Source organism: Pyxicephalus adspersus, chromosome 9, assembly GCF_032062135.1.
Source record: "Pyxicephalus adspersus chromosome 9, UCB_Pads_2.0, whole genome shotgun sequence".
NCBI lineage: Eukaryota > Metazoa > Chordata > Amphibia > Anura > Pyxicephalidae > Pyxicephalus > Pyxicephalus adspersus.
In genome coordinates this window covers 7786011-7813488 of record NC_092866.1, presented here as the reverse complement: position 1 = coordinate 7813488, position 27478 = coordinate 7786011, and the positions used below count along the sequence as shown (strand labels likewise).

Here is a 27478-nt window from a genome sequence, read left to right as displayed (position 1 = left end):
GATGACCTCAATGGTCAGTAAAAGAGTGTATTGGCCAAAATGTCCACAGTCAACAGCCTGCTATTATAATAAATCAGATGTCCTGAGCAGAAATTGTGGTCCAACCCTCAAAAAATATACAAACAAGTTCAACTAACAAATATATACGCTATTTTTGTGTCCATGAAGTGCTGGTGATCATGGTCATCAAGGATATGAATGTAAATCAGAACAGAGCTTCAATGCAGAGGGGTTATACACAACAAAACCATGTTTAAACATGAAAGCACACAACTTGTGTCAATGCTATCTCACTTAGCAACAGAGGCCCAGGGGTAACATGTGGCCACAAATACTGCTGGGTTTGCATGGAGCACCTGTGCTGCAACCAGTCTGAGGAAGCTCTTTTAATAGCTGCAGGCAATAAAGGCAAAGCTTTGTATTCTAGTAATGGGTTTGTTAGTGCCAAGCCCTGTGATCAAATTTCCCAAAAGCCTTTCGAGTCCTTTGTGTACCCAATTCCATACCTTTGCCCTTTTTAGGGCTCATGCTCCCTTGAGCTAATGTTCTGGGAGTCTGCTACCTGGGTTTACCAGCTTTTGTAGATTCAGATCCTAGTTTATGACAAGCCAGAATAAGGCTATGTACACAAGTGCAATGGTTCTCGTCCGTTAATCGGTTTAGGGTTGATATCGGACGCAAATCTGGCGTGTGTAGAGGGCTCGGAAACTGCCCTGGCAGATCTATGGATGACAAGCAATCGTAATGCAAGTGAAGGGGAGAGCGCAGTGGGGTGCCACTCCGTCGTTCTCCTCCCTCCCCTCTCCATAGAGCAAAACGGCACTGTATGTACACCACTTGTTCATGCACTGTGCAGTCATTTGTTGTTGGACAGGATCGTAAAAGTTTCTTTACAACTACAATTATTGCACATGTGTACATACCCTAACTATTGGCCCACTTATCAGTGCTTCCCTAGATATAAAGGTTATTAACTGTATACCAGTGTTTCTTTTGCTATAGGTGAGAATGTCCAGACCCCTCTGTATAATACATATGTTGCAGGGATGACAAAGATCAAACATCTTACCTGGAGATGGCTGTAATCCTTATATGACAGGATTTCATCCCCAGTCTCAACATGGAAAATAGAATGAAGACATTTCTGTGGACTTGGATCTTGCTTAAACTGCTCCACCTAGAAGAGAATCAGTCACAAGGTCAAGAGAGTAAACAGAAAACATATATATTGCCAGCACCCTGTGATTCATCAAATAGGTGTCTGTATTCATCGTTGGCACACTGTCTTGCTAAGAGCCCCATGATGGTTGCCCAACATTGTACTTTCCTGTGACTTTGACAATGTAACTACTGTAACCTCCTCCTCTCTGATATTCCACTAATCCGACTCTCTCTTCTACAATCTATTATGAATGCTGCAGCCAGACTCATCCATCCTTCCCACTGCTCCTTTTTTGCTGCCTCTCTTTGTAGTTCTCTTCATTGGCTTCCATTTAACCTTAGAATCAAATTCATCTCCTGTGTTTTGCCTTCAAATCTTTCCACAGTTCTTTTCCCACTTACCTTTCTGCCCTGAAAGAAAAATACCCCCCCAGCCGCTCCTTCAAAGACCTACTAATGACTTCCTCACTCATAACCTCGTCACATAGACAGCTCCAAGATATTTCTTTTTCTAAAGCTGCCCCGACTCTCTGGAATGGTCTTTCTCGTCCTATTAGGCTTCCTCCTATTGTCTGCTCATTTAAAAGACAACTCAAAACCCACTTTTTATGTCTCCTAAACCCTCACTACCCCACCTCCTAGATTCTAAGCTCTTGGCAGGACCCTCTCCTCCTCCTGTATCACTGTCTGTATCTGTCTGTCATTTGTCATATTTTGTACAGCTCTGCAAAATATGTTGTGCTATATAAGACCTGTTTATTATTAATAAATGTAAGAATCTTTTTTTGAAAAAGCATGGAATGTTGTAAACGTTTGTCTTCCCATCACTCTTTGTCTCAATGATAAAAGTTGCTAGAACAAAAAGAAGCAGCTCAATCCACACAGCATGAGTAGGTGCGTACATTCTAGCCTGAGCAATCAAGATGGCCAAAGATTCAGAACCTGGAAAAACAGGAGAGCAACCTAGGGTGAGAATGCTGCTTTTGTCATAGGAGAGAGAGTAAGAGTTTTCACCTTAGGACAGAAGTGTACTACTAGTAAGATCACCCTTTAAAGTGAAAAGACATGTAGACCCTTTAAAGGGTCTACATATCTTTAAATTAGCTGAAACTACTACATAGGGTCGAAAGGTCACTGTTGCTAAACTTTCTGAAGATTTTAAAATGGCCCATTGGTTTATTCTCAAACCACTGCTGAAGAACATACTAACCATAAGGACTGACATTCCCTCCACACTCAGTGGCTTTAGCCCCAGCGGGAAGTTCTAAAGTATTATAATGGGGCTGCATCCAAACAGTTTGTCTTTCTGTAGCTTTTATGAGTTTCAAATTTAAAATCCACTGAGGAGGCAGCTCTGTGCCAGCTTTTGTGATTAATGGCCCGTACTGGCAGGGAACAAAAAAAAAACAAAATAACTAAATGACAATAAGAAAGGGAGAAAAGGGCTCTTTATGGAAATGGCTGAAATGAAAAGCAAACGCCGCTCTGAATGAGGATCATTTATCGTCAGTACACGATCTTGCTTCCCACGCAGTAAAACCCAGACCATGGAGGATAGGAACACAAGGCACTGGGTCGCAGCTTGATAATAGGGAGGCCATACACCAGTAATTTTCACCAGCAATGTAATTGTTCTGACCGTCAACGGTCATAAGATAGAAGTGTTACAGACAAACTCCAATCAAACTCTTTTATTTCTGACATTTTTTTTCCTTTTGACTTGCTTGTGATGCATGTGAACTCAAACAGGAAAAAAATCATATTAGGGATTATTATTGATATAAAAGCACAACTGAACTTGATTTAAAGGATACCCACATACAAAAAGTATTTTCCACAGAATTTTTTTTTGGCAGTCCCTGTATTACAGATGGGTGGTTACTGGAAAGTGCCAGGTGGTGCACCCAGCCAAAAGGGGTTGGGGAGAACACTGAAAGAGTACAATTATCTGTTTGTGCACATAAAATGTATAAAAAAGCTGCACTAGGTGAAGACTAGGTGAGCACTAACATTGAAGGAGAAAGCAGGGAATGCAGCATGTAAGGAAAGTGCTGCACAAGGTCTCATAAGATTGTCAGCGTCATTGGGCAGAGTCCTTTCCTACCCTTTTGTCATTGTTTGTATTGTTTGTACATTAAGCAGGTTTGACACGTGCAACCTCAATTTCATGTAGAGTGCTGCATACTTTGAACACTGACAAAACTTTACTCTTCATGCCCAATATCCTATGTTACACATATCAATCACTACAACCTTGAATGCTTACAAGCAATCAGAAAACACATTTAGTGGGAAAATCTATAGAGGCCAGACACATCAACACCCAGCATTAGAAAATGTGAACTGCACTGAGTCTGAAAATAAAGCTGGAAAAAGGTATTGGATGGCTGAATATGACAATAAATACAGGAAACAAAAAATGGTATTGTGCGGATTCATCAGGCAGTATGGGGGGATAACCGGCTTGCTTATTATGCTCCAAAAACACATCAGGATTAAAAACAAATGGCTCCTGGGTTACATATGAATGCTGGATATGAATGCTGAAGCCAGACTCATCCATCCTTCCCTCCGCTCCTCTTCTGCTGCCTCTCTTTGTAGTTCTCTTCATTGGCTTCCATTTCACCTAAGAATCACATTCAAGTTCCTGTCCTCCACAGTTCTTGTCCCACTTACTTTTCTGACCTGGTAAAAACATACCCCCCTAGCCGCTCTCTTCACTCTTCCAATGACCTACTAATGACTTCCTCACTCATAACCCCATCACTCGCACGGCTCCAAGACTATTCTAGAGCTGCCCAGACTTTCTGGAATGGTCTTCCTTGTCCTATTTGGTTTGCTTCTACTTTCTGCACTCAAAGGAGCACTCAAAAACCATCTTTTCAAACTTGCTATCTGTCTCCTTCTTTCTCTTAAACCCTCACTACTTTCCACCACTACATATCTCCCCTCCTGTTATGTGATACTTTTCTTCCATCTCCTAGATTGTAAGCTTTTCGGGGCAGGGTCCTCTGCTCCTCCTGTGTCACTGTCTGTATCTGTCATTTGCAACCCCTATTTAAAGTACAGTGCCGCTTAATAAGTTGGCGCTACATAAATGCTGTTGATTATTATTAATAATATCAATAGTAATAATATGGTGATATGTACAAAATAGGAACCAGGCAAAAACATTAAGTCATTTAAAAACAAAACCAGCAAAAAAAAAACAAAAAAAAAAACTAAGAACTATGGCTTATATCTATTAATCCACACAAAAAATCTGTTTATGACTACACATGCTTATCCATACTTTGAAGCACCAGGGTATTTCTGGTGCAAGACATAATCCTCGTTTTTGGCCAGGGAGGCTTTTTATGACATTAAAGAACCTAAAGCAAGGCTCCAAAGCCTGGAGGATTCATGGCAGGTGTTGGTCCACACACATTCTAAAGCTAAATAAAAGAAGACCAGCTGGCTTGCTCCCTTGGAATGTGAATGGATCTTGACATTACCTACGATGTCGGATTAGCGGCCACCCATGAGTAATAACACTGCGGCACATGCAGATCTTTATAAACAGCATTGGAGTTGGAGAGTTTGATTCAGTGCACATCTGAGTGTTTGTCCTTGTAAATGGCCTTTTATCTTTTCTATCCAACCATAATAAATAAATGTACATTCGACTCTAGAAATATGTATTTAGTAATCATTGTCTCAAAATACAAAAAAACACTTAAACATTTATATCAAGTTCAGCTAACCTGTGGTCTCATTCATCTTCGTATGATTCCAGTAATTCTTTTTACCATTGTCCTATTTTATCTCATATATTTTGCATACCATCTGCTTTGTAGATTTTATACAACATTCATTTTTATGCAATACCAGCTGTTATATAAATATATCTATATTTTAAGGAAATGAAGAAGAATAGTAGTTGAAATGGGCTCAATTTATCCACAGTCTGTAAATTTGTGTCTGCACATATCTTTTTTTTTAATAATATTTGAAGGAAGTTTATTCTATACTAATGCAAAAATTAAAAAATTATGTGATGCCAAGAAGACATGGCTAAGAGAACCAAAGTCGAACAGTTTTCTAGTTTTTGCACTTTCAGACTTTTAAATCTGAACTCCTCGAAAAGTTAAAAATGTATAATTGCAATGCAATTCAGGAAAATAAAACAAGCAGATTTCTTTATTATTCAACTTCTTCCCACAGATTCAACCTCCATGGATCAGTTCCAGTTATTTTCCAAATAAATAGCACCTGGGAAATGTAGCAAGATGAAATATATGATGCCAAATTTGCAATGTATTCAGTATCATGTACCTCAGGTTTCCTTGGATAAGGGACCTGTATAGGACCATTATTAACTAGTTTGCTTTAGATTTGCAGCCCTTTACTTGTGATCCAGGCCCGAAGTGTTCTGGAAGGAATGGGTGGGCCAGGCATTCCAGCCCTTTCCTAGGTCAGAGATAAAGAATGGCTCTGAAGCACGTGGCCATTGATTATAAAAATTGGACCAGGTCTTAGAGACAGGGGAGTTGCAGCCTGAGGCCAGGTGTGGCTCAGGTACAGGGGCCGTGTGGAGACTGTGAGCTGGCAAGGTCTCCCAAAGTTAAGGACTGGTAATCAGAGCTAGGAGGCTAAAATGTGTGTGTTTTATTGCGTAAAATTGTTTGTCATGCGTTAATTACACAGATACCCTGCAAAGGAATATTCTGGATTTTTCTTAGTTTTTTTGGAGTTTTTGTAAATAAAATTGGGCAAAGCACCCTGAAATTGAATTTTAAGTCTCCTTGAGGTGAGCTGTTACCCAGCTTAGTTTCAGACCATTGCTGTACAGAATGACGTGTAACAGTTGTATTGTGCAGCATTAGGAACAATCATCCATCACTGATAAGACTTTGTTTGCCAGATGATTAACTAGGAAACGGCTGCGAAAAGGTATTGCGTGCACTGTCATTCTTAAACTACGTACACACACTGGATTATTGTTGCCCAAGACTAAGGACTGTGATCGTTTTAGGCAATCTAGCATGTGCACATCAGTCCTCCAATGTCATTTATCAATCCATCCTTACACTTTATTACAACAATAAAGTTCCCCTTTTTCATGGTCTGGCAGGTCATTTTGCTGAAGGAGACAGTTGATGACCCTTCTCCAATAATCCTTACTACCTGCCTCATTGCCCTGGGTATTTGTTAAAAAAAAAAAGCATCAGCTTTGGATACTAAAATACCCAGCAATCTCGGCTGTGTCGGATTTACATTATTCCGGCCCAGCCAATTATGATAGCCAAGAGCCAAGATCGTCTCCATCCCTCCTGCATGGGAATAGGGCTAAGTGAGTATTACAGGTTTAGTTAAATTTTATTGCTAACTAAAGTTCTTTAGCATCACACGTGAGTGTTACCTTGCATTGTCTGCATACAAGACCCCCAGTGATTATGTCAAACCAAAAATAAAATAAAATGAAAGGTTTACTTTAAAAACTTATTTGTGTGATGATTAAGGGTAAAGTATGAGGAAAAAAAAATTACCAATAGTAAATTTCTTGACGATTTTTTTCCTTGTTTTTATAAACAACAACAAAGTTTCAGTTATCCATAAAGTTCTGTGGATTGCACTGCTGTTCTGAACACCCTCGGTTCAATGTCATAGACGGCTGAGCCAGCCTGAGTGATTTACCTTATCGGCTTGTCTCATGTAGCAGTACAGTATCCCTCTCATGCACTTGATTGCAGAATGCTCAAGCTCGTGTGTCCGTCCTTTGTCATCGTCAATGCGCCTGGATAGGAGAGACAGACCGGAGGAAGTGAGTATGACACGAAGGACAAAATACAAAAACCAGCTATGATGATAGTGGTTTAGATGAGTTCAGATTAAGAAGTGCAAATTTTCTATACATACACTTTACAAATCATCTGGGTGAATGAAACATTGAAGCCAAATACATCTAAATTTTAATGGCACAAGGAGGATAGGAGGGAACCTAATGTCTGGCACCAAATATATGCCCCACATAGAGCACCTGCCCCCTAGAATGATGTTATCCAACACTTTGCCCAAAAGGGTTTATAATTTTTACTATTATGATTTAATTATATACCACTGACCTATTATGCAGAGCTTTACAAAGTCCCCAGTTATGTCAATAGGGTCCCTTTCAGACTTGGAGTCGAAAACAACATGGTTAGAGGCTTCCCAGAGCAGCAAACTGCAAAGCAGATCAATGCATTTTGGTGCCGATACCGGAATAGTGTTAGAACTCCACTGCAGTTGCAAGAAAATGGCAGGACTAAGTTTTTCCCAATTGCTCCAATACATTTAAATGAGTAGTTGGATGTGTGATTGGGCATGTGGTATAACATTACAATATGCCGCAAGTGTGAAAGGGGCCTTAGAGTGGAGTCCTAAAGTCCCACTTTGAAAATTGGCAATCGGGCAGGTGTTTACAGCATAAGAATATGTCCCTTTTCGCAATAAACTATTACCTGTCTATTGCCACCCAGCTGTCAAATTTCAGTGTTTGTTGCCAGGGATACTCGGCAATCCGGGACTCTATTGAGGATGCAAGGACTATTTTAATTCCTGCAGGCTTGCGTGGGAGTTGCCTCATCCCGGGCTGGCCAATTAAGATAGCTAAAGATCAGAATGTGGAAGAGAAAAAGAAAGAGGATGGCAGTGCTCAGGACAGAATCAGTACAGGGGAGTTCAGTTCCACTTTAATGTTCCTTGGAGGAGTTCACAATCTAATGTCCCGTTCATAGTCATATATCATTATCCAAGTCTAAAGCCACTTTATGAGGAAAGCTTATTAACCTAATTGCATGTTTTTGGGATGTGAGAGGAAGCTGGGTGCCCAAAAGAAGCCAACACAAACACATTAACAAATGCACTCCTCATGTAGATGGTGACCTAGCCAAGATTTGAATATGGGATCCCAATGCCGCAAAGGCTAAGCAAGAGAGAATGACTTTCTAAAGCACAAGTACTATCCAGAACTATTAAAATTACAAATTGATTCCAAACGGTTGCTATGGGCAACCCAAGTTTTTCTCTGTGCAGTCTTTTTTCCCCCCAACAATTGAGCTTGTATTAGCCAGCTGTGTCAGTCAGAAACACTAACGTATGAAAGAGAAGCCAACGGCCCGAAGATGAAAAAGGAACATTTGCATTACCGCTGCAAATACGGCACGTACATTTGTTAGCTAGTTATCAGGGGTAGAAATCTCCTACGCAGACCTGGATGAAAATAAAATATTCCGTATTTCAATGAATTCTAATTAGCTCTTGTGTGGATGCAGAAAAGAAAAATTCTTGCAGTCAGAGGATTTGTGCCGGGAAAGAGTGATTATAATCTCAATGTATTATAGTGTCTGTCAATATGCTGTAAATTATTCAGCAGTACAAGTCGCTCTTCTCCGCTGCTATGGCAGAGCTGGCGCACCTGCAGGTGTTCGTGAGCTCGCTGCACCTATCTCCTTCCCGCAGGCTCTGCAGCTTCTCCACTTCTGCATTAAAGAGGACACAAAGCTGAACGCTGCTTACAAAGAAGGCAATAAATAAAAAACTTAATCTGAAATCGAAAATGTAAAATATTACAGCTTTCCATTCTTGTTGAGTGGCTGCATTACACTTCATTTTTTTTTTTTTATATTGTTTTCAGTAAGTAGCGAAAATATAGTTGATTACACCAGAAATGCAGTATCCTTTTTGTGAGCTGGAATGAAAGCTGACCCTTGTTCTCTGAATTTTGTGGTGTCCTACATCAGAGAATTAAATGATTTTGAAAAGTTTTTGTATCTCTCTAGGGTTGAGTTATATTTTCCAATTAACGGGAGATGTGAGCCAGCATTGTACGGTAATCATGGCAAAGGTGAATAATCAGGTAAATTGGCGGATCGCCACAGACGAACGTAGTGGTAAAAGTCAAGAAATGACAGCAACGCAGATTATTGAAACCATTAATAAATGCACATTGGGCTAGGTGATGTATTTATAAATGCAAGTAAGCAATTAATTATTCATTCATGTCTCTATCCGCCTGCAAAATATCAAGGAAGTCACGCACAGGGTATGAAGGCTACGAGCCGAATACACTCATGTCATTAGTCACAATATTAATCAATTGGGTGGATACAAACCTGAACATAAACAAACTCGTGTCAAGAGGGCATCTTAACATCCTCGATTAAAACCTATGTATTTGATTTTACTGCCTTAAGAGTTAAGAATCGGCAAAGTAAAGCTCCTGCTAAGGCCAAAATCAACATTGCACCCAGAAATGAATCAAACTGGGCATATATTTCAAAGTGTATCCTGCACTTCCCTACAACAGATTGGCAGTAAGACTGCAATGCAAATAATCCTTCCCCATACCCCCTGAACTGCGCTCATGGGTAAGACACTACACGTAGCATTTCACCTGCACATAGAAAATAAAATGGGAGCAGTTCAGTACTTCGAGATAAGAAACATTTAAAAGCCGGTTCCATAAAAACCAGTGCAGGCAACAGAGCGGCAAGGTGTCAGCTCCCAGGAGCTGCAAGGTGCAACAATGCCTGTTCCCGCTGCCATACTGAACAAAGTCTTAGAACTTGTCATCATCCAAGTCACACTGTTTTTTTCTATGCAATGCTAATGGCAGTTCTTATTCAAGTGCATATAAATCTTTGTTTTGTTTTAGATTAGAATGAATGCTGAATCCTTTGTCAAGTTTTCACTGTTATCTATAAACTAATTCTGGAGGTTAGCCCTCTCTATTGGTCTAGATGACTGTGGTCACTGGGACAGACAATTGAGGGTCACACTAAACATTACAAACTGTCACCAGAGCATAAATAGTAGGTTACATAGTAAGTCAGGTTGAAAAAAGACATCAAGTTCAACCACCAGGCAAATAAACATATCCCACATATAAAACACTATGGACATAGTTGATCCAGAGGAAGGCAAAAAAAAAACCCCAGTACAATTTGCTCCAGGGGAAAAAAATCCTTCCTGATTCCCTGAGGCAATCGGATGTTCCCTGGATCAACAGTCTCAGCAAGAGGTGATAAAAAACTCTTTCTACGGGGATAACTAAACTAGTGACAGCTGTGCTTTTAGGTTGTGATCTTGTGTTGTAGTGCACATAAAATGCACCGCTGTAAAAAGGGGCCCTAACTCTTACAACAGGCAACATGTTTCTGTGCCTAAAAAACTGTTGTTACTTCAGACATTATTTACTTAAGATCTTAATGTTTTTAACACCCTGTCCCTTTAAAAGCATAGAAAACGCACACATGATTTACTTAACCCTTTGTAAAGGTTGTTCGCTCTGCCTGTAGGCAGGTAGAAGCGCAGGAGGGGGAGAACTCGCTGTCACGCCATCGAGATTCACATTTAGAAGAATGTAACGAGCTGGGCCCACTTTACAGTCATATTGATGTACAGACGAGATACCTTGTTAGAAGCAGCTTAGCGCAGAGAAAGACGAGGATCCTGCTCGGAATCTTAAATAACCCAAAGATATGTCTGCGATATCTCGCCCGTCACCCTGTATTATGCACACGTCACTTTGTGTTAAACGTACTTATCCCACCATGAGCGCAAAGCACTGATCTCATTACAGGCCTAGTCTAGGAAGGTGCTGGAATAATGTAACAGGGTCAGCACAATGATAAATGCTCTATATTTATTTTCCCAAAAAGGGCCAAAAATAGAGCTGGCTTGAGCACACCGGGAAGAAAAACTCAAGAAAAAAATGTACCAAAATGATTTTTGAGAACGTGTTACCCAACTTCACCGAATGACAGAATCTTCCAGAATCAGTAATCGCTGTACATTCTGATGAAGATTTAACATTTAATATGCAAGATTGAGGAAGTGGAAACTCTTTCCATGGTATTAAATACATGTGAAACAAAATATTCTTGTTCTGTGAAAGTAGATATAAGCCCTAAATAAAATGTCAGCTTTTGGTTTGCTAAAGCACCAAGTTTCATAAGTAATTGCTATTTGGCTGACAATTCCTATATATACTCCATCATTGGCTACATGGCACTTTTTAGGGTGGGGTTCCTTATGGTGGCAACAGTGGACCATACCTGCATAATATGTGGAAATGGCTACTTGTAGTTCTAATCTGAAGTCCATATAACACAGCAGGAGCACAACTGAAAAACAGAGGCTATGTTGTCAGCTGTCTTCCCACTACTCCTAGCAATCCATGGACATTAGATTGACTGGTGATCTAATGCTTATGGGTACATTTAGAATGGCAGATCCTCCTCTGTGAGCTAAATAGTCTTCACAGTCCTGCGAGTGTAAATAATTGTCACTTGACACGATCATTAGTGACCATTTTAGCTGATGGTAGGAATGTATGAATGTTGTAAAAACAGACTGCTTGACCATTGTTTTATGGAGAAGGGGTAAAGACTAAATGGGAGTTCAGAGCCTCCTGGGATACCTACGTAATGTAATCCAGGAGGCTTGGCGCATGGCCGAAATAGAAGCTTCTCTCTTGCAATGAAAAAAAAGTGCCGATCATACATGCGCAGTGAGATCAGCATTTTTTTTTTACATTACAGGAGGATACGTCACCAGGTCTTGTGGCAGTAAAGTGCAAGATCCGGTAATGTAGGCAGAAAAAGATGATGTCTGACGGCACTCCCTCAATTCAGGACGGCACAGGACCGAATCAAGGCCAGCTTTGGAAGGGTCAAAGGCACTGCCAAAGTAAAGGTAATCGGTATTTTTTTATTTTAATGAAAGCTCCGGTTAACATTTATATGAGGACTTGTATTACAGACTGGACTTGTAATTTTTTGTAATTTTTGGACATGCCATACATTTTAACAACCAAATTTTACAAACTATTTCATAGAGATTTCAGAGACATTTAAATGCGACAGGGAAATTTATGGAACTATAGTTACCCTGTAGTTGATATTCTTCCTTATCTGCATTCTCAAAGCCTCTATAGGAGACAAATTTTGCATTAAATCCTCTTTGCACCATTATTTTAAGCCCTCTCCAGCGCGGTCATTTCAAGCCGTCGAGAAATGCCGAGCACAAAGGAAGAATTGGTTGTAATAAGGTAATATGCACAAATTTGCGTTAAGCACCTTAATTTCGGGGCAGCTGTAAAGACATGTGAATGTCACTTTTCACGGATTACTGTGATACGCTAATAGTCTAAAGTTCGCCACACAAGTGAAATAATTCTTTGGGAGTTAAATTATATTGCAGACAAGAGGAGAAATTCGGGATCATTACAGCTGCACAATTCATATCCCGCAATTAACAGAACCATAGGTTAGGTGAAAGAATGATCCGAGCCCCAAAGTATTAATTTGAAAGACATGCTTTAAATTATAGATTTCTAGGTGGTAATCACATCCATTGAAATGAAGACAGCAAGGAAGAATTTATGAAAATGTTTATGGAGAGGAGTTAGCTCGCTGATCCGGCTTTTAATGGTATTATTTTTACATTTGTGCTAAAGCACATAAAGCATGTGTCAAGTCAAAGTAATATTTAAAAAAAAAGAATAAAAACACATTTTAAACATCTCTAGATTACATCCATATTTTTCTATGTTTTATCCCTTTAAACATGCTGGAAGTACATAAAAGCTACAGTCAGAAATAAACTATGCTCCTATCTACCTTAACAATGACAACTCATCACTGAATTTCCAAGAATGTGATGTCAGCTTTGGCTCCTTAATTTCTGATGGATTACTAAGAACACATGCCTCTCCCCTTTTATTTTCAATTACCCCTCCTTGTGAAATAGGCAGAAAGCTCGAGAAGTATCAGCTCAGAAAATTTGTGGCAAAATCAACAGGTAATTGTTTTTTTTTTTTTTTGCACCTATTAATTTTAAACTTAACTAAGGTTCCTCCAGCAGTTGCTAGGAGCAATGAACAATTTGTGACTCTCAGGTCAGTTAAAGTGACACCAATGATCCTTTGGCTATCTGTAAGGGTGACATTCTTCCCAATGTCTAGTATTATAGAAGACATTCTACATACTGATCACCATACTATTATACTGTGAGCTTTAGATATAGTAATTAGAGCAAGGACTCCCTGAAGACCTGAAAAGTATTTCAGGGGTCCCCCGTGTTTAAAAGAAAGACTGTATAAACTGATATAACAAAACTCTTTCAACAGAGTTGAATTAAATTACCATGTGACTTCTCAGATACCCCAATGCTTCCACCCAATGATGCAGACAATATAGTTTAATGATAGGGATCTACAAGAACAAAGGATGGGCATACAGCATGGGGTTGCAGCATCATACATGGCTTTAGAATGTAATTCCCAAAGCTAACAATGTATAGTTCTGTAACCTTGCATTTTATGATTTCTGCAGGAAAACCTTTGCATGTTACCCTCCCCAAGCAGTTCTCTGTGCTGGCAGAGCTAAGTAACAGCCACACCCCACAGAACAATACTTAGGCTATGTACACACGTTCAATAATTCTCATTGGAAGGGATCTTTCACAATCCGTTCCAAGGACAAAAGACTGAACGAGCGCTGTACTTACAGAGCCGTTCTGCTTTATGGAGGGGGGGGGGGGGGGAACGATGGAGTGGCACTCTCTCCCTTTACTTTTATTACGATCGTTCGTATATCTGCTGTACAGGCGAAGTACCCACGCCAGACTCTCGCTGTACACGCGCCCTGAGGCGATTATTTGACGAGAATCATCTGATTTGTGTACCTAGCCTTACACAGACTTAAGTTGCAGAGAAGGTGAATAGATATCTAAACAGATGGGTAAATCTTTTTTGATTGGCTACAAAGCACCTTTCCTCTTTCCTTTTTTCAATAACATATAGGGGGTGTTCTGCAATCTAAAAGAGGAGAAATGGATGAAGCACAGCTTTTAGTGTAGCAAAGGTACCATGTTGTCAGTTCAGCTCAGGTCATTAGAATCTCACTTGAAGTAAACCAGATTAATGTTTATCTTTTGTTCTTGAAACCTTTTTTATTAGAAAAAACAGGGTAATGAACATGTATAGCATGGCATCCCCTTTAATTCTGTATGTTGTCTGCCTTTTAACTGAAAAATGGAAAATATATATTGGAAGAAAAAAAGATGAATCAAGTGTGGTCAGTTTATTGGGTTTAAAAGGTGTCCCTGCAATTTCACAATAAAAACAGCGACACACTGAGCCCACAGGCTGAGACATACAATTGTGCTTCATTTTTATCTGGTGTCTGCAAGAAAGACGATCTCCCTTAACGAATGCCGACTTTTCAGCGAATCATTAAACAAGCTCGATCAATAGCTGCATTCCTATGTGTGAGTTGCTGTCCTCTGTGCAATCACAGCAGTTACAAGCTAAGAAAGAGAGCGGAGGAAGATGACACCGAGATAAAGAAGAACCTGAAAGGATCACCAGTTCCTGCTGCATCAGAATATAAATATCTGTACCATCCCGCTATAGGAGACCTGGGAAATAATCTATACAGGGACAGTAACTTCTACGACTGAACACATTTTATAAAACTCATACAAAGAACAACTATATTTTATATTTAGAAAAATCAGCATTGATAAAGTACAAAGACAGAAAACAGATCTACAAACATAACCCAGCATGGAAGAGGTCTCTGGTCAATTCAAATGCTTTGTTGGTATACAAATTGCTGCTTTTGCCAAGTTCCTTCAATTCTTATAAGTCTATCTGAAACCCAAATGTTTGTTTTGGCTAACGTGGAGACAAGTGTATTGACTTCAACCATCCAAGATTTTTTTTTAAATACTTCCTGTTGTGTGTTGGTATGTGAAGCTATGGGAAATAAACCTCTTAAACTGGTTTATTTTTTTTTAAATCTAATTATTTGTGTTTGTCAACTTTAACACAAGTAATTACAACTCTGTGTTCATTACCATGTCGTAAATGTATATTTTTTTATATAATATTATATATAACCTTTTGCAAATTGATGGTTTATGGGTCCATTTAAGGATTTGCAGTCTCTGGTCCCCGGTCAAGGAAACCCCCAAGTTTTTTTTCCCATTCCATAAAGTAGGATGGTGAAGATTGTGGGTGGGAATCTTGCAGGAGGATATAAAGTGTAGATAGGGCATGATGGCCGCCCCCGGTACCCATGCACAGTTGTTCAAATGGGGTAGTAGGTCTGTAAAACAGCTCCGGAGTGGCAAGGGATCTGAGATAGTGAGACAGCTGTGCGGCCCTCCGGTAGTCCGGTCCAAAATCCAAAGATGTTGAACTCAACTCGGTACTACCCACCCATTTTTGCGAGCTAAGAAAGTGAGGAGCTCTGGAGATCCCTCTAGCGTGTAAGTTAGTGAAAATGTGGTCCTCCATTCCCGGTGGAAAAGCTGGGTTTCCCAGTACAGGGAGAAGCGGGATGGAGAAGGTGAGAGGCCCAATTTGTAGAGGTATCGGGAGCAAAGTTCCCACGTATATCCCAAAGTGGGATGTGTCTTAAGATGGGGGGCAGTTGAGACTTGTAGTAATGGTAAAGACCCTAAAAGAAAAGGTAATGAGCATTGCTCCAATTTCACCCATTGTTTGGTTCTACCATTTCGGCACCAGTCTACAACTCTAGTTAAATGGGCTGCTGGATAGTAATGGAAAAAATTGGCTTCGATGTTACCAGTTGCGATCTGCTGAGTCTGTGGGCCTTATTGTGCCAAATAAAGCTGAATATTTTAGCAGAGAAATTCTTGAAAAATGAATTACCTACCTGAATGGGAAGAGTTTGAAATAGGTAAAGGAACCTGGGAAGGACGTTTATTTTAATTACATTGATACGTCCCATTCAGGAGAAGGCTTTTTGATCGCACTTGTGGAGGTCTTTTTGGAGAGACTGGACAAGGAGTAAATAATTAATATAAAATAGGTCCGACAGGTTCCGCATTATGTTGATTCCTAAATATTGAAATGAGTGAGGTTCCCAGTTAAAGGCAAACGAGGGTTTAAGGTGGTTTCATTGTGGGCCGGGGAGGGAGATATGAGAGCAGCTGATTTTGAGAGATTAATCTTAAAATTGGATAGGGAGCCATATACCTCTAGGGCACTGATTAAGTTGGGGAGCAAAGTGAAGGGCTTTGAGATTGCAAACAGGAGATCATCAGCGTAAGCTGCAATTTTTGGGGACAGCCAATCACCAAACCCTCTATGTCCTGTGAGGCTCCTATTGTACGAAGGAGGGGTTCAAGGGTCAAGATAAAAATCAGAGGGGACAGTGGACAGCCCTGACGTGTACCATTAGAAATCGGAAAAGGTGCGGAATGTACTCCATTCACCCGTACCGTTGCATTGGGACGAGAGTATATGGCTAGAATCCATGACATCATATTGGGTCCCAGAGCGGTGTGCAGAAGTGTTTGATCCATAAACTGCCACCCGACGCGGTCGAAAGCCTTCTCGGCGTGATGTATTTTTTAATGTAAGGAGTGTAAGTACCTGAATTTGCTTGGAATCAGCTTCTTACAATCTGTGTACAACAGAGCTGTAACTGGGAGAGGCAGAAGCAGTCTTTTGTGCTGCAGTGCCATGTGCAAAAAATTGAGGTCAGGGGTGTGTGTTTTTTGTAAATCTTAGGAATGGACGCACTTACAGCTATTCCTTGTTAAAAGTTGGCTTTCACCTACAACCAGGTCTTCGATGGTACACTGTACTAAAACTGCACGGTGACTTCCCTTCATTCTGCTCAGCTCCATTCTCTGTCCCGAGTAGCAATCTCCTAGATTGTAAGCTCTTTAGGGCAGGGTCTTCTCCTCCTCCTGTGTCACTGACTGTAGCTGTCTGTTATTTGCAACCCCTATTTAATGTAAAACTCTGCGTAATATGTTGGTACCATAAAAATCCTGTTTAATAATAATATTAATATCAATGATACTACTGTTGCGCACTTACAGCTCTGCAGGTCCGCACTTTACTATGGTTCTCATTATTTTGCTTAACGACCAGGTCGTCAGAATTGAGCCAGAGGGAAATTTGTAAATACAAAATCTCTGGCATGTAAAACAACTCCCATAAATGGATTACATTTGTGAAAGCAGGTGTTTGTCTGAAGTTCAGTTTCAATGTCACCAAGCAATATGAAACAACTAAACAGTTCTCATAAGGTAAACTAATTTTTGTCTGTGTTGCTGATCAGCATGATTTAGTGCAAAGAATGATACTGGATAGCGTTATAAGCTGATATATGTGCACTTGCTGCGATCCTAATATCTTTAGGCCATGTTGGCATTACTTACCTGTATGCCAGGGCCAAGGCCCAGGCGCTGGCAGCACAGTACAGACTGTCGTGGATTTTGGCATTCTTGCAGTCGCCCACAGTGTTGATCGGGAAAAGGCCAGTTGTTGGGCTTTGGTAATTGAGCACAGTGACCTTTACTGCAAAAATAAAAAAGGAGGAGAGGGAGGGTTATGGGATCATGTAAAAAAATATTAGAAAATTAATATATATATATATATATATATATATATATATATATATATATACACACACATATTCATTTTAAAAACAAGTACTCAGTAAGTCCAAAAAGAAAAAGGGAAAAAGATAAAATGCAAAGCAACAGCAAGTGGGCTAGAAAACCTAATACACATTTGACTGTTTACATGATCAGCTGCTTGTGCTAATAGAGAATTAAAAAGTTTATTGCTATCACAGCTCATTTATCGCAGGCAGACGCGCAAATAATTAGCATTCAGGGCGGCCGCTGCATTTTCTGAACGCAACACTTCCACCAGGCTGTAGACATTTTCTCAGCACAACTTTCCGGGCATCAGTCATGGGTGCCTGTGCCAGCTTACTGAGCCATGAAGGCATAATTATTCCTTTCTGTCTTCAAACTTCGGCTCGATGCGCTCTCTGGAAACTGCATGTCTTCTGAAAGTCAAAATGACGCCGAGCCATTCAGGAGCTGTGAAATGTCACCGCGGATTAAAGGTGAACAGGAAATGATCACATTGTTAGTGTTTACACTGATTAAAGGGGGCCTGCTGCTTTGGAAACATCTATTTATCAATCAGATTCTGCAAATTAGGGAACGAAACATAGCTTATATGTATCAACAGTATAGTTTGTATAATAAATTTATATCATATAATAAAAAAAACATCCTTGGGCACCAATAAAGTGACTGCTTAGGATGAAATGATGTCAGTCTAATGCAGGCAAGAGGATGCATGGCTCCTCTTCACCAATGATCACCCAGACTGTACAATGTAACTACAGATTAAAGTCACAGGATGCATTCAGGAAAGGTCTGTGTCAGACATTTGTGAACACAGCCAAGATCTGCACAGACCCTCTCCTATGGGATATGGTTTAGGCCTAGTAAATGACCTCTCTGGCTTTAGCATGATTACAGAAGAAATTCATGTGCAGTCCTCATACTTGAAAGCCTAGTTTATTAGCAAGGGATCTAGAACTATAGGAAGGAAGCAAATAATAATGGTGGTGTATCAATACATGGCTTGAAGGTGTGTGATATCTGCAAACAATGGCCCATGATTTATTAAAGCTCTCCAAGGCTGGAGAAGATACACTTACATCAGTGAAGCTGGGTGATCCTGCAAACCTGGAATAGATCTGGTCCAGAATTGAAAACATTTTCTAAAAGATAGCTAAAGACTTTTAGGAAATCCATTCCAGGTTTGCTGGACACAGCTTCACTGATGAAAGTGTATCCTCTCCAGCCTTGGAGATTTTTAATACATCAAATCCAATGTCTTATTACCCTGAACAGATAGTGTCTCCTTAAAGCTGACACACATTTTCAACATCATGTAAAAGGGTGGCAATCTTTTTTTTTTACATAATTGAAAAAAAAAGTGTTTTTTTTGTAAATTACTAATTTTTACTTTTTGAGATCTCCTTCCCCTTCGTCTTCATCACCATGGTGGTAAAGAATGAAAAGGATTATATCCCAGGAAGCTGTGGGCTGCTCCTTCTCTGCCTGCCTGAGATTAGGCATGCGTCATCAGGGTTTGTTATTTTAATGTAAATAAAACAAGTGCTTGATCGAATGCATGCGCAGGGGGATCGTCCCCCCTTTTTTTTTTTTTTACATTAGGTGGCGTGGACTTGATCTCACGTCAGGAGGCATAAGGAAGAACCCAGAAGAAAGAACACGGCAGCGTTGGACGAATTGGGGAGCCATAGAAAAAAGAAAGTAGCCAAGACTTGCAGGGCGTAGTTTGTGCATGAATCAAGTAATTTTAATAAGTAAAGTTGAGTGAATTTTTTATTTTAAAAAAGTTCTGCTTTAAGCATATTTCTATTTTAAGATATGTATTTAAATAAAACACTAAAGGAAAGCCCTGTCTATAAAAAAATATCAAACGTGTTCATTGTTATTTTATTACAAACACATAATTCAAGCTATGGAAAGTGCTCCACGCATCAGGATATAACATACCTCCAGCCAGTATGTTACTAGAGCTCCTATCAAAACAAGCCGGTAATTTGCAATTAAAATGTTGCTAATATTTTATTTTCTTCAAGGTAGATAGCAATTAAGGATTCCAAACTACTTACACTTACATTCTAAACCACCAAAAACAAACTAACAAACCTTGGGCAGGTGTTAAAAACTGAAGACAAAACATATTCTGAAATTAAGATGTAGCACTTGCATGGGAAATAGCAGTGCATCAGCACTGGGTTAGTGAACTGCGATGTGCAGAGTGTGCTCTTCCTGCAGAGAATTGCTTGGACAAACTAATGTACAAATATGCAATGTGTTGATGGAGTCTTAAAGGGCATCTGCCAGCTAGAATAAAGAGAAATGCTATTGATTAATTATTTTTGAAGGTCCAGGTCTCTGGGGGTATCAAACCTTGGTAAATTCAAACTATGCTTGCAAGATTCTGGCCAGGTCAGTTGTTTTTCATGGCAGTAATGCCTGATGATACACAATGTACTTCGGTGTTTTGCATAGCCATTCATTTGTTAGAGTGCACTTAAAGGGGACCTAAACTCAACATTTTTACTTTACATAAAAAGGTAGACAGCGCTTTTATGTTTTTTTAGGTGCAACACAGCAGCACCACCCCTTTCACTACCACGGAGATCAAGACTGAATGGGGGACGCAGAGACTTCCGGTATACCAACGTCACGCATCTGGGTGCTTCTTTCCACTAAGGGGAAAGAGATGCCGATCTCACACATGCCAAGTGAGATTGGCTCTCTTTTTTTCCTCTTTACAGTAGGCTACGTCACCAGAAGAGAAGATGGAGGTGTCAGGTGCTTCATCCACACTGGGATGAAGAGGAATTCTAGGACAACGTGGGAAGGATGGTCCAGGGCCATTGAGGGATCTGCGGGATTAAAGGTAAGTGAAATTTTTTTATTTTCAGTTGAGTTCAGTAAAAGTTAGCCCACCTGTGAGTCAGTGAGCCTGCCCATGCAGAACCAACAGTGATGCTCTAGTGCCCAGGCAATGCTCATCTTTTACAGAAAAAGTTGGGATTTAGGGATAATTTAGCTATAGAAGACTTAGGATGGATTTACCAGAAACACCTTTTTCTTACTTGTTTTTGATAGAGAAGCAACTTTCCTACTCACATATTACCTTTCACATACACAAACCTCCATTCACCAGTGTCAGCGTGTGTCACCAAGTGTCAGTGGCAACTTCAGTGGTGCTTTAGGAGCTTTTTCGTTTTGATACAGCTAGGAAGGGATTAAACCCGTCAAGTTTATTTGCCCCCTGGTTCCCTATTGGTTCCCTATTGGAAGATGTTCTCTCAGTTGGAAATGATAGATTCAAAACCTTTACGGGGGAAACCAAGACAATAAATAAATAAAAAACATGAAGGTTCAGGTAGCAGAAAGGGTAGGGACACCATTTCTATTGCTGATTACATCTTTTTAGTAAGGTGAAAACAGCTGCCCTATATCTTGTAGGAATGTTGGAAGGATAGGAAGTAAAAGAAATTCTTCCCATAAGCGTAAATGGATACCAGAAAGGAATTTCAACTCTTCACTATTCAACCTTCAGGGATACCAACCAGAGCCAAAATGGTCCAGCAGGTCTTAATCTGACTGCCATATAAGTAACAGAAAAGTTATATTCCAAAACCGAGCAGACCTTTCTTTGGCACAACTGTAGATTTGCTTCATCGCAATTGCTCTTGAGGAGAAACAACTTTCCTGCAAAACCTAAAACTACACAATTAAAAAGTTCAATCAGTTTTAAAAACCTGTTAGTTACAAACATCAAACTTCCAAAATAATTTTAACAGCAGCCACTTAACATGCCAAAAAAGAAAACAAAAATAAATGTCATTCTAATAACTGGCAGCCAAGTTATGTCAAATGTCAACAAGCTTTTGGAGTGTCAGATAAAAATAAATGTTAATCACGGTAATTGCAGCCTAATTATGATCCCATCGCCGTGCCTGTCATTAGACCTGTCCCAATCTCACTGATTAAAAAATTAATGTGCTTTATGAATGTAATCATTTTTTGAAATTGCTGCCCTTAAAGCCTGTTCTCAGAATCTCCTGAAAAGGCTTGATTCGAAACACGAGGTGCTCGAGAGAAAAGTCATGCACTGACAACCGAAAACAGTGGGAAGAATTTTGGGAACATGTCAAAAAGCTACCAATTAGAAGATTCAACTACACCACTTAAAAAGAGAAAATGTACAGAAAGAAATGAGGATGGCAGCCTGCAATGTGATCGAGCCATTCCCTAAATTACTGCAAACGTGGGTCTTAGAAGATTAGCACAAGTGAGACCACTTTTTAGACTTTTTAGAAGAGATGTACACTTAGATTGTAAGCACTTTTGGACAGGGTCCTCTTCTTTTTCTGTGTTATTGTTTGTATCTGCCTGTCAAAATATCTTGAAGCTTTAAAAATTATAGTAATATTCTACTTCCAGGGCAGCATATCGCTAGGTAGTGAAATCAAGATAACTCCACTGGAGCCTGCAAACAAATGAAAATCCACTCAAAAAGAGCAACTACCATTATTCTATCCGCACAAATTTCCTTTCAAGTGGAACTAAAGCTCCACCTTAAAAATATGCCATCAGGCAGGGCTTTACGGCAGAAAGAGATAGGCGATGTTGCTTCTGTAGTAGGCATGCTCAGCTGCCTGATCACTCTGTTGAGCTGTCAAAATCCGGCACATCTTGGCTTTGCTTGTGGTTTTTGGTACTGATTGGACTCCCATGGAACTGCACTGGAGTTATGTAATTTTGGCCCAGCCAATCAAGATGGCCAAAGATCTTAAGATGGAAGAAGATGGCAGCACCCTGAAAAGGGACGGGGACAGGTAAGTATCACAGGGTTATTTCTGCTTTAAAAGAATCCTTTGTTTTTTGCCATGCAGGGCAAAGGTTTCACTGACAGAAATTAAGGAAGGAATCCCTAGTCGCCCTCTACTTGACCCGATGTGACATAGCTGGGCCAACCAACAAGTACCAGTGCTACCACATAAGAGATGTCTGTGAAAGGAATGCACTCAGCAAACAGACCTTGTAATGGAGGAAGGGTTCATGAATTGAAAACCACCGATGGTGCTGTATAGAACTCATGAAAACAGAAGACAGAAATCACGAGCGCTCCAAAGTACAGATTTGTTCTTTTATCATGAAAGCACAACATTCTGAAAAGCCAACGTTTCATGACCACGCAGAGTGCTTCCTCAAGTTGCTACGTTGTCTTGAAGAAGAGACCCTGTGTGGCCCCAAAACGTTGACTTTTTGTTGATCAGGAAAGTAAGCCATTGGCATTTTTCTTTTTTTCTGAACAGAAAAGAATAGAAAGGAATCCCATCAAAGAGGAGTATGTGCAACTGGAGAAAGAGCCATTAAAGCCTAAATTTGGACACAATGTTCCTGATTTATTGAAGCTTTCCAAAGCTGGAGAGGATAAATCAGTGAAGCTGGGTGATCCAGCAAACTAGGAATAGATCTGGTGCAGGATTGAAAACATTTGCTAGCAATTTACATTGAGAAGAAATTAATTCCAGGTTTGCTGGATCACCCAGCTTCACTGATAAAAGTGTATCCTCTCCAGCCTTGAAGAGCTTTATATAAATCAGGCCCAGGATCCTTGTTTTCAGTGGCCTTATCATCCTTTACCATAAAAGTAACCTCTCTTTAGGCCGGCTTTATTCTACACACAGCAAATCTGTTTGGTTCAAACTGCCATTAGCACAGCTCTTGATGTACTTCCAGACTGCTCTGATGTAAGTGCTACAGGTCTCGTGAACCCCCAAAGTCACAGTGGTCTCCCCCCCTTCTCTAAAGAAGGTAAAAAACAAAACCAAAGCTGTATACTTAGTGAACAATCTAGAGTAAAGGCAGGAAAAGACCTGCAATGCTTACATCTGAGCAGCCTGGAAGTACAGCAACAGGGATATTGATGCATAAGCAAGATTTGTGTCTATAGAAGTCTCGCATGAACCAAAGTTGCATTTGAAGAAAAGGGCGGCTTCACTGCTTTAATCCAGGTAAAACTAGTGTGACTGGAGTTGGGTTTTAAAGTAACCCTGTTGGTTTATCCTGCATACATAACACAAATGTAACTTTATGTTTTTTAAATATTGTTGATTTTTGTTAATGATTCATAAACTTTTTACGCCTATTAATAAATAACTTACGATAAGAACTCCTTCACAGCACTCATGCAATGCAATTTCAAATCATTTATAAAAGCTTTACAAGCATTGTTCAAGTGTTTAGAGTACGCACAACTATATTTGAAAATTACATTTTTAAGTGCTTTTAAAAACAATTTAAAAACATTTTATAAGCATTTCATGAGTATTTTCTAAGAATAAAATAAGTGAAAATGCTTTAAACCACTGTCAGGGTATTTTTGGTAGTCTATATACCATTGGGGATTTATCTCTGGAAATACATGAACATGTCCTCTCTTATTCCATAGCACTTCAGTATGTTGTCCCAGCTGTCATTGTGATTTTACGGTTTACAAGATTTCTAACAATGGCTTTTTTCACTTGGGCGTTTTTCTCAAATATTATTATTATTATTACACAGTATTTTTATAGCGCCGACATATTACGCAGTGCTTTACAAAGTCCATAGTCATATCAGTAGCTGTCCCGCAAAGGGATCACAATTTAATGTCACTTCCATAGTCATATGTCTTAAATACAGTCTAAAGCCAATTTTGGGGGGAAGCAAATTAACCTAACTGCATGTTTTTGGGATGTGGGAGGAAACCAGAGTACCCAGAGGAAACCCACACAAACACGGGGAGAACCTGCAAACTCCATGCAGGTAGTGTCCTGGCTAAGATTTGAACATCTAGCACTGCAAAGGCCAGAGTGCTGCCCAACCCCTTTATCAGAAATGTTGGTGATAATACAACGTTCAGAGGTTCACAATTAGCTAAAAATTAGTTTGAAAAATTGTTGATCAGGAAAGCATTTATTGCAGGGAATTTTTGACTAGGACTCACTAAACTATATTAGCACATCGCCAAATATAGTTTGTAAGATTTATCTATTATATGCAATCTATACATTTAACTGGTGGATATGTCTTTGACTTAACATGCTTCTCTTTGCATCAGACCTGTTTACCCATATTAGATGCATCATTGTAAATATGTTCCTAAATTGTATTCAATATGTATAGAATGTGAATATATGATTTACAGCACATTATGATGATTTTTCACAAATACATTCCCTATGTTTGATAAATATACTTAGATCACAGGCAAACTGTTACAATAGGCACACAGCTACCCCTGAGGAAGCCTACAAATGGCGAAATGCGTGGGGGAACAAGGCTGCGTGCAAACCCTCGCACTTATTGATGTTCCTTGCACATATGGTTTGCTAAGCGCTTTACACTATTTTTGGAAATAGCTAAACCACCAAGTAGATGATTTATGTCTAGTAAGCAGTTTTTGAATCTCAAGGAATGAGGCCGTACTAAACAAAACTGTACATAAAAGCAAATATTGTTTGACTTATAATATCTTATGGATTTGTAAAATATAGGATTATTTTTGCCAAAAAAACCCTGCTTGCCAATTGTGTTTGTCTATGAATATTAGATTTCAAGGTTGGCAAATATCCCAAGCAAGGGATCATATACCTATCAATATATCCTTCCACTGGTTTTCCCTTAAGCCTTCTTTTTCCATATTATTGCAGAGAGGGACAGGCGAGGTATCTTCTTCAATAACTGTTCTTAACTGCCTGATTGCCACCCAGCTGTCAAATTTTACTGCGTTGCACATGGGCAGTTCAGCATTTGTTGTGAGGGTTACCCAGCAATCCTGGCTTCTCTTACACATGCAAGGAATGTATTCCTATGTGCCTGTTACATCACCCTAGCCCAGACAATCAAGATAGGTAAAGATCAGGATGTGATAGGAATAAATGGAGAAGATGACTGCATTGGAGTCTAAACAGGAACAGGTAAGTAGAGATTGGGTTTGTCCTTTTCCAAACATTGATTTATAGAAAAAACAAGAAAAAAAAAAAAATTCACTTGAGACCTGTTTAGCCCCTGGACTCCACACCACCCATCCCCACAACAACATCCCTTCCAACAAACACCATGTTCATGGGCTTACAAAGTTTTGTAAATTGAGTTGGAGAAAATAAAATTTCTACATAAATTTCTCTACTGGTGAAAAATAGAATTTTCGCAGCAAAAGCAATTTTGTGAAGTTCGCCCAATCATCCTTCCTGTCAAGCACCCAACCAATGTACAGTTCGCTTATAATGCATACAGCAATGCATTGGCAAGTTTTTAAAAACATTTGGTGGAAATTCCACAAGAGTCCCCTCAATACATAAAAGTTTTCCATAGTTTCTCAATCGTCTATGAATTGCAAGGCTCATGTTTTCACTTGAGAGTACATTAAACAAAATTAAAATAAACCACCAATTATGGATTTAAATGCAGACCAGCCTTCCAATGTGTGATAAGATTGAATGCCGCTTAAATTAGTTCTTAATTACAGTTTATAATTCTCCATAATGAGTTGTCAAACTGAGCTAACGTACCAAACCAAAGACACTCTCACACACAATGTACACTGATTGCGTACCAAAAGAGGTTATTGAAAAAACCTAAAGTAACATTGTTATTTAGTTGTACCTGGGGAGTAAAGACCAAACAAGAGAGATAATATATATAGTATTAAATAAAGAAGAGCAGTGAGAGACTTAAACAGATGACATCACTGAGCCCATTTAGTGAAAAAATGACCGCGACGGTGTAAAATCTACGCATGAATACATCTTTGCACTAAACGCCCATTTTGCCATAGCATATAGTTGTGCATAAACCCTCCAACATGCAGTGTTGCCAGAAAATGCATTAAAGCCAGCAAGCCTATAATATAGGTAAATGTAGTTCTAAATTTTGTGAAACAAATGCTTTATAAGGTCAGCTTGATATTTCATACAGGCACAGCTAAACTTTTGTTAGTGACTTGACTTAAAAAACACCCAAACACTGTGTTTTTATGCGATGATTTTGATGTGTGTTGCGCTGAGCGGTGAGCCAAGTAAGCCATACACAGAGAGCAATCACACAGCAGCATGTCTTCTGGAACAGAGCACAGTGACCCAAACAATGTAAAGGCTATTTAAGTGTTCTGTGGAAAATGAAGGGCCTCTATGTTTTAAGCATTCCATGTAATCTGTGACCTTATAAAGAATCTAAATTGTGCTGCTAGGGAAATTTGCTAGTTTCTTTTAAAATTTAAAAAGATTGGTTTACTAAGAATTACTGTTAAAGATTGACACTGGCTGGTCCGCCAATGGCTTCTAAGACCTTAGCAGGACCCCCATGGTGAGATCTCTAAACGTCTCAGGTAAACCATTAATCATTTTTGTAAGCAGATTTATCTTTGCCTTTGTAAATTTGTTTACAGGCAAACTGCATAAACCCAAGGCCGCGCCGATCAAGACAGAATAGGAGCACAAAGGCTCTTGGCTGCTCTTTCTTTATTGGAGCCCTTTCTATATTGGAAGAAAAAAGTTGCCGATCTCACATATGCCATGAGATTGGCAATCTTTTTTACCCATCTACATCACCTGATCTTGCGCCTGCTTAGTGCGAGATCGGGTGATGTAGCAAGAAAAACCCGGAAGAAGAAAGAAGAAAATGTCGGCACCCGGCGCAGCCCAAGGCGGTTACTGGGATGACTCGGGACCCAAACGAAGAAACCTACCGACGGATCGTTGGATCTGCGGGATTAAAGGTAAGTAAGTGTGTTTTTGATTTAGTTATGCTTTAGGTGGGAGACTTCGTCTCCCGTGATTCAAAGTCTGTATTTACACTATAAAGAGAAAAAGAAAGAAGGGGATTTGTGGCTAATGAT

The 27478-nt window shown here is 39.6% G+C and overlaps 1 protein-coding gene across 3 annotated transcripts in view; it reads right to left on the bottom strand.

Annotated features, from left to right (window-relative positions):
- The window catches only part of PHKB (phosphorylase kinase regulatory subunit beta), a 171496-nt gene that overhangs the window by 119238 nt on the left and 24780 nt on the right, over positions 1 to 27478 (bottom strand). For all 3 annotated transcript variants that reach the window (XM_072422462.1, XM_072422461.1, XM_072422460.1), the window contains 3 exons: positions 17392 to 17530; positions 6838 to 6937; positions 1070 to 1177 (listed from right to left, as the gene is read on the bottom strand). In XM_072422462.1, the coding sequence (XP_072278563.1) occupies positions 1070 to 1177; positions 6838 to 6937; positions 17392 to 17530 (347 nt within the window). The remainder of the gene's footprint in view (positions 1 to 1069; positions 1178 to 6837; positions 6938 to 17391; positions 17531 to 27478) is intronic.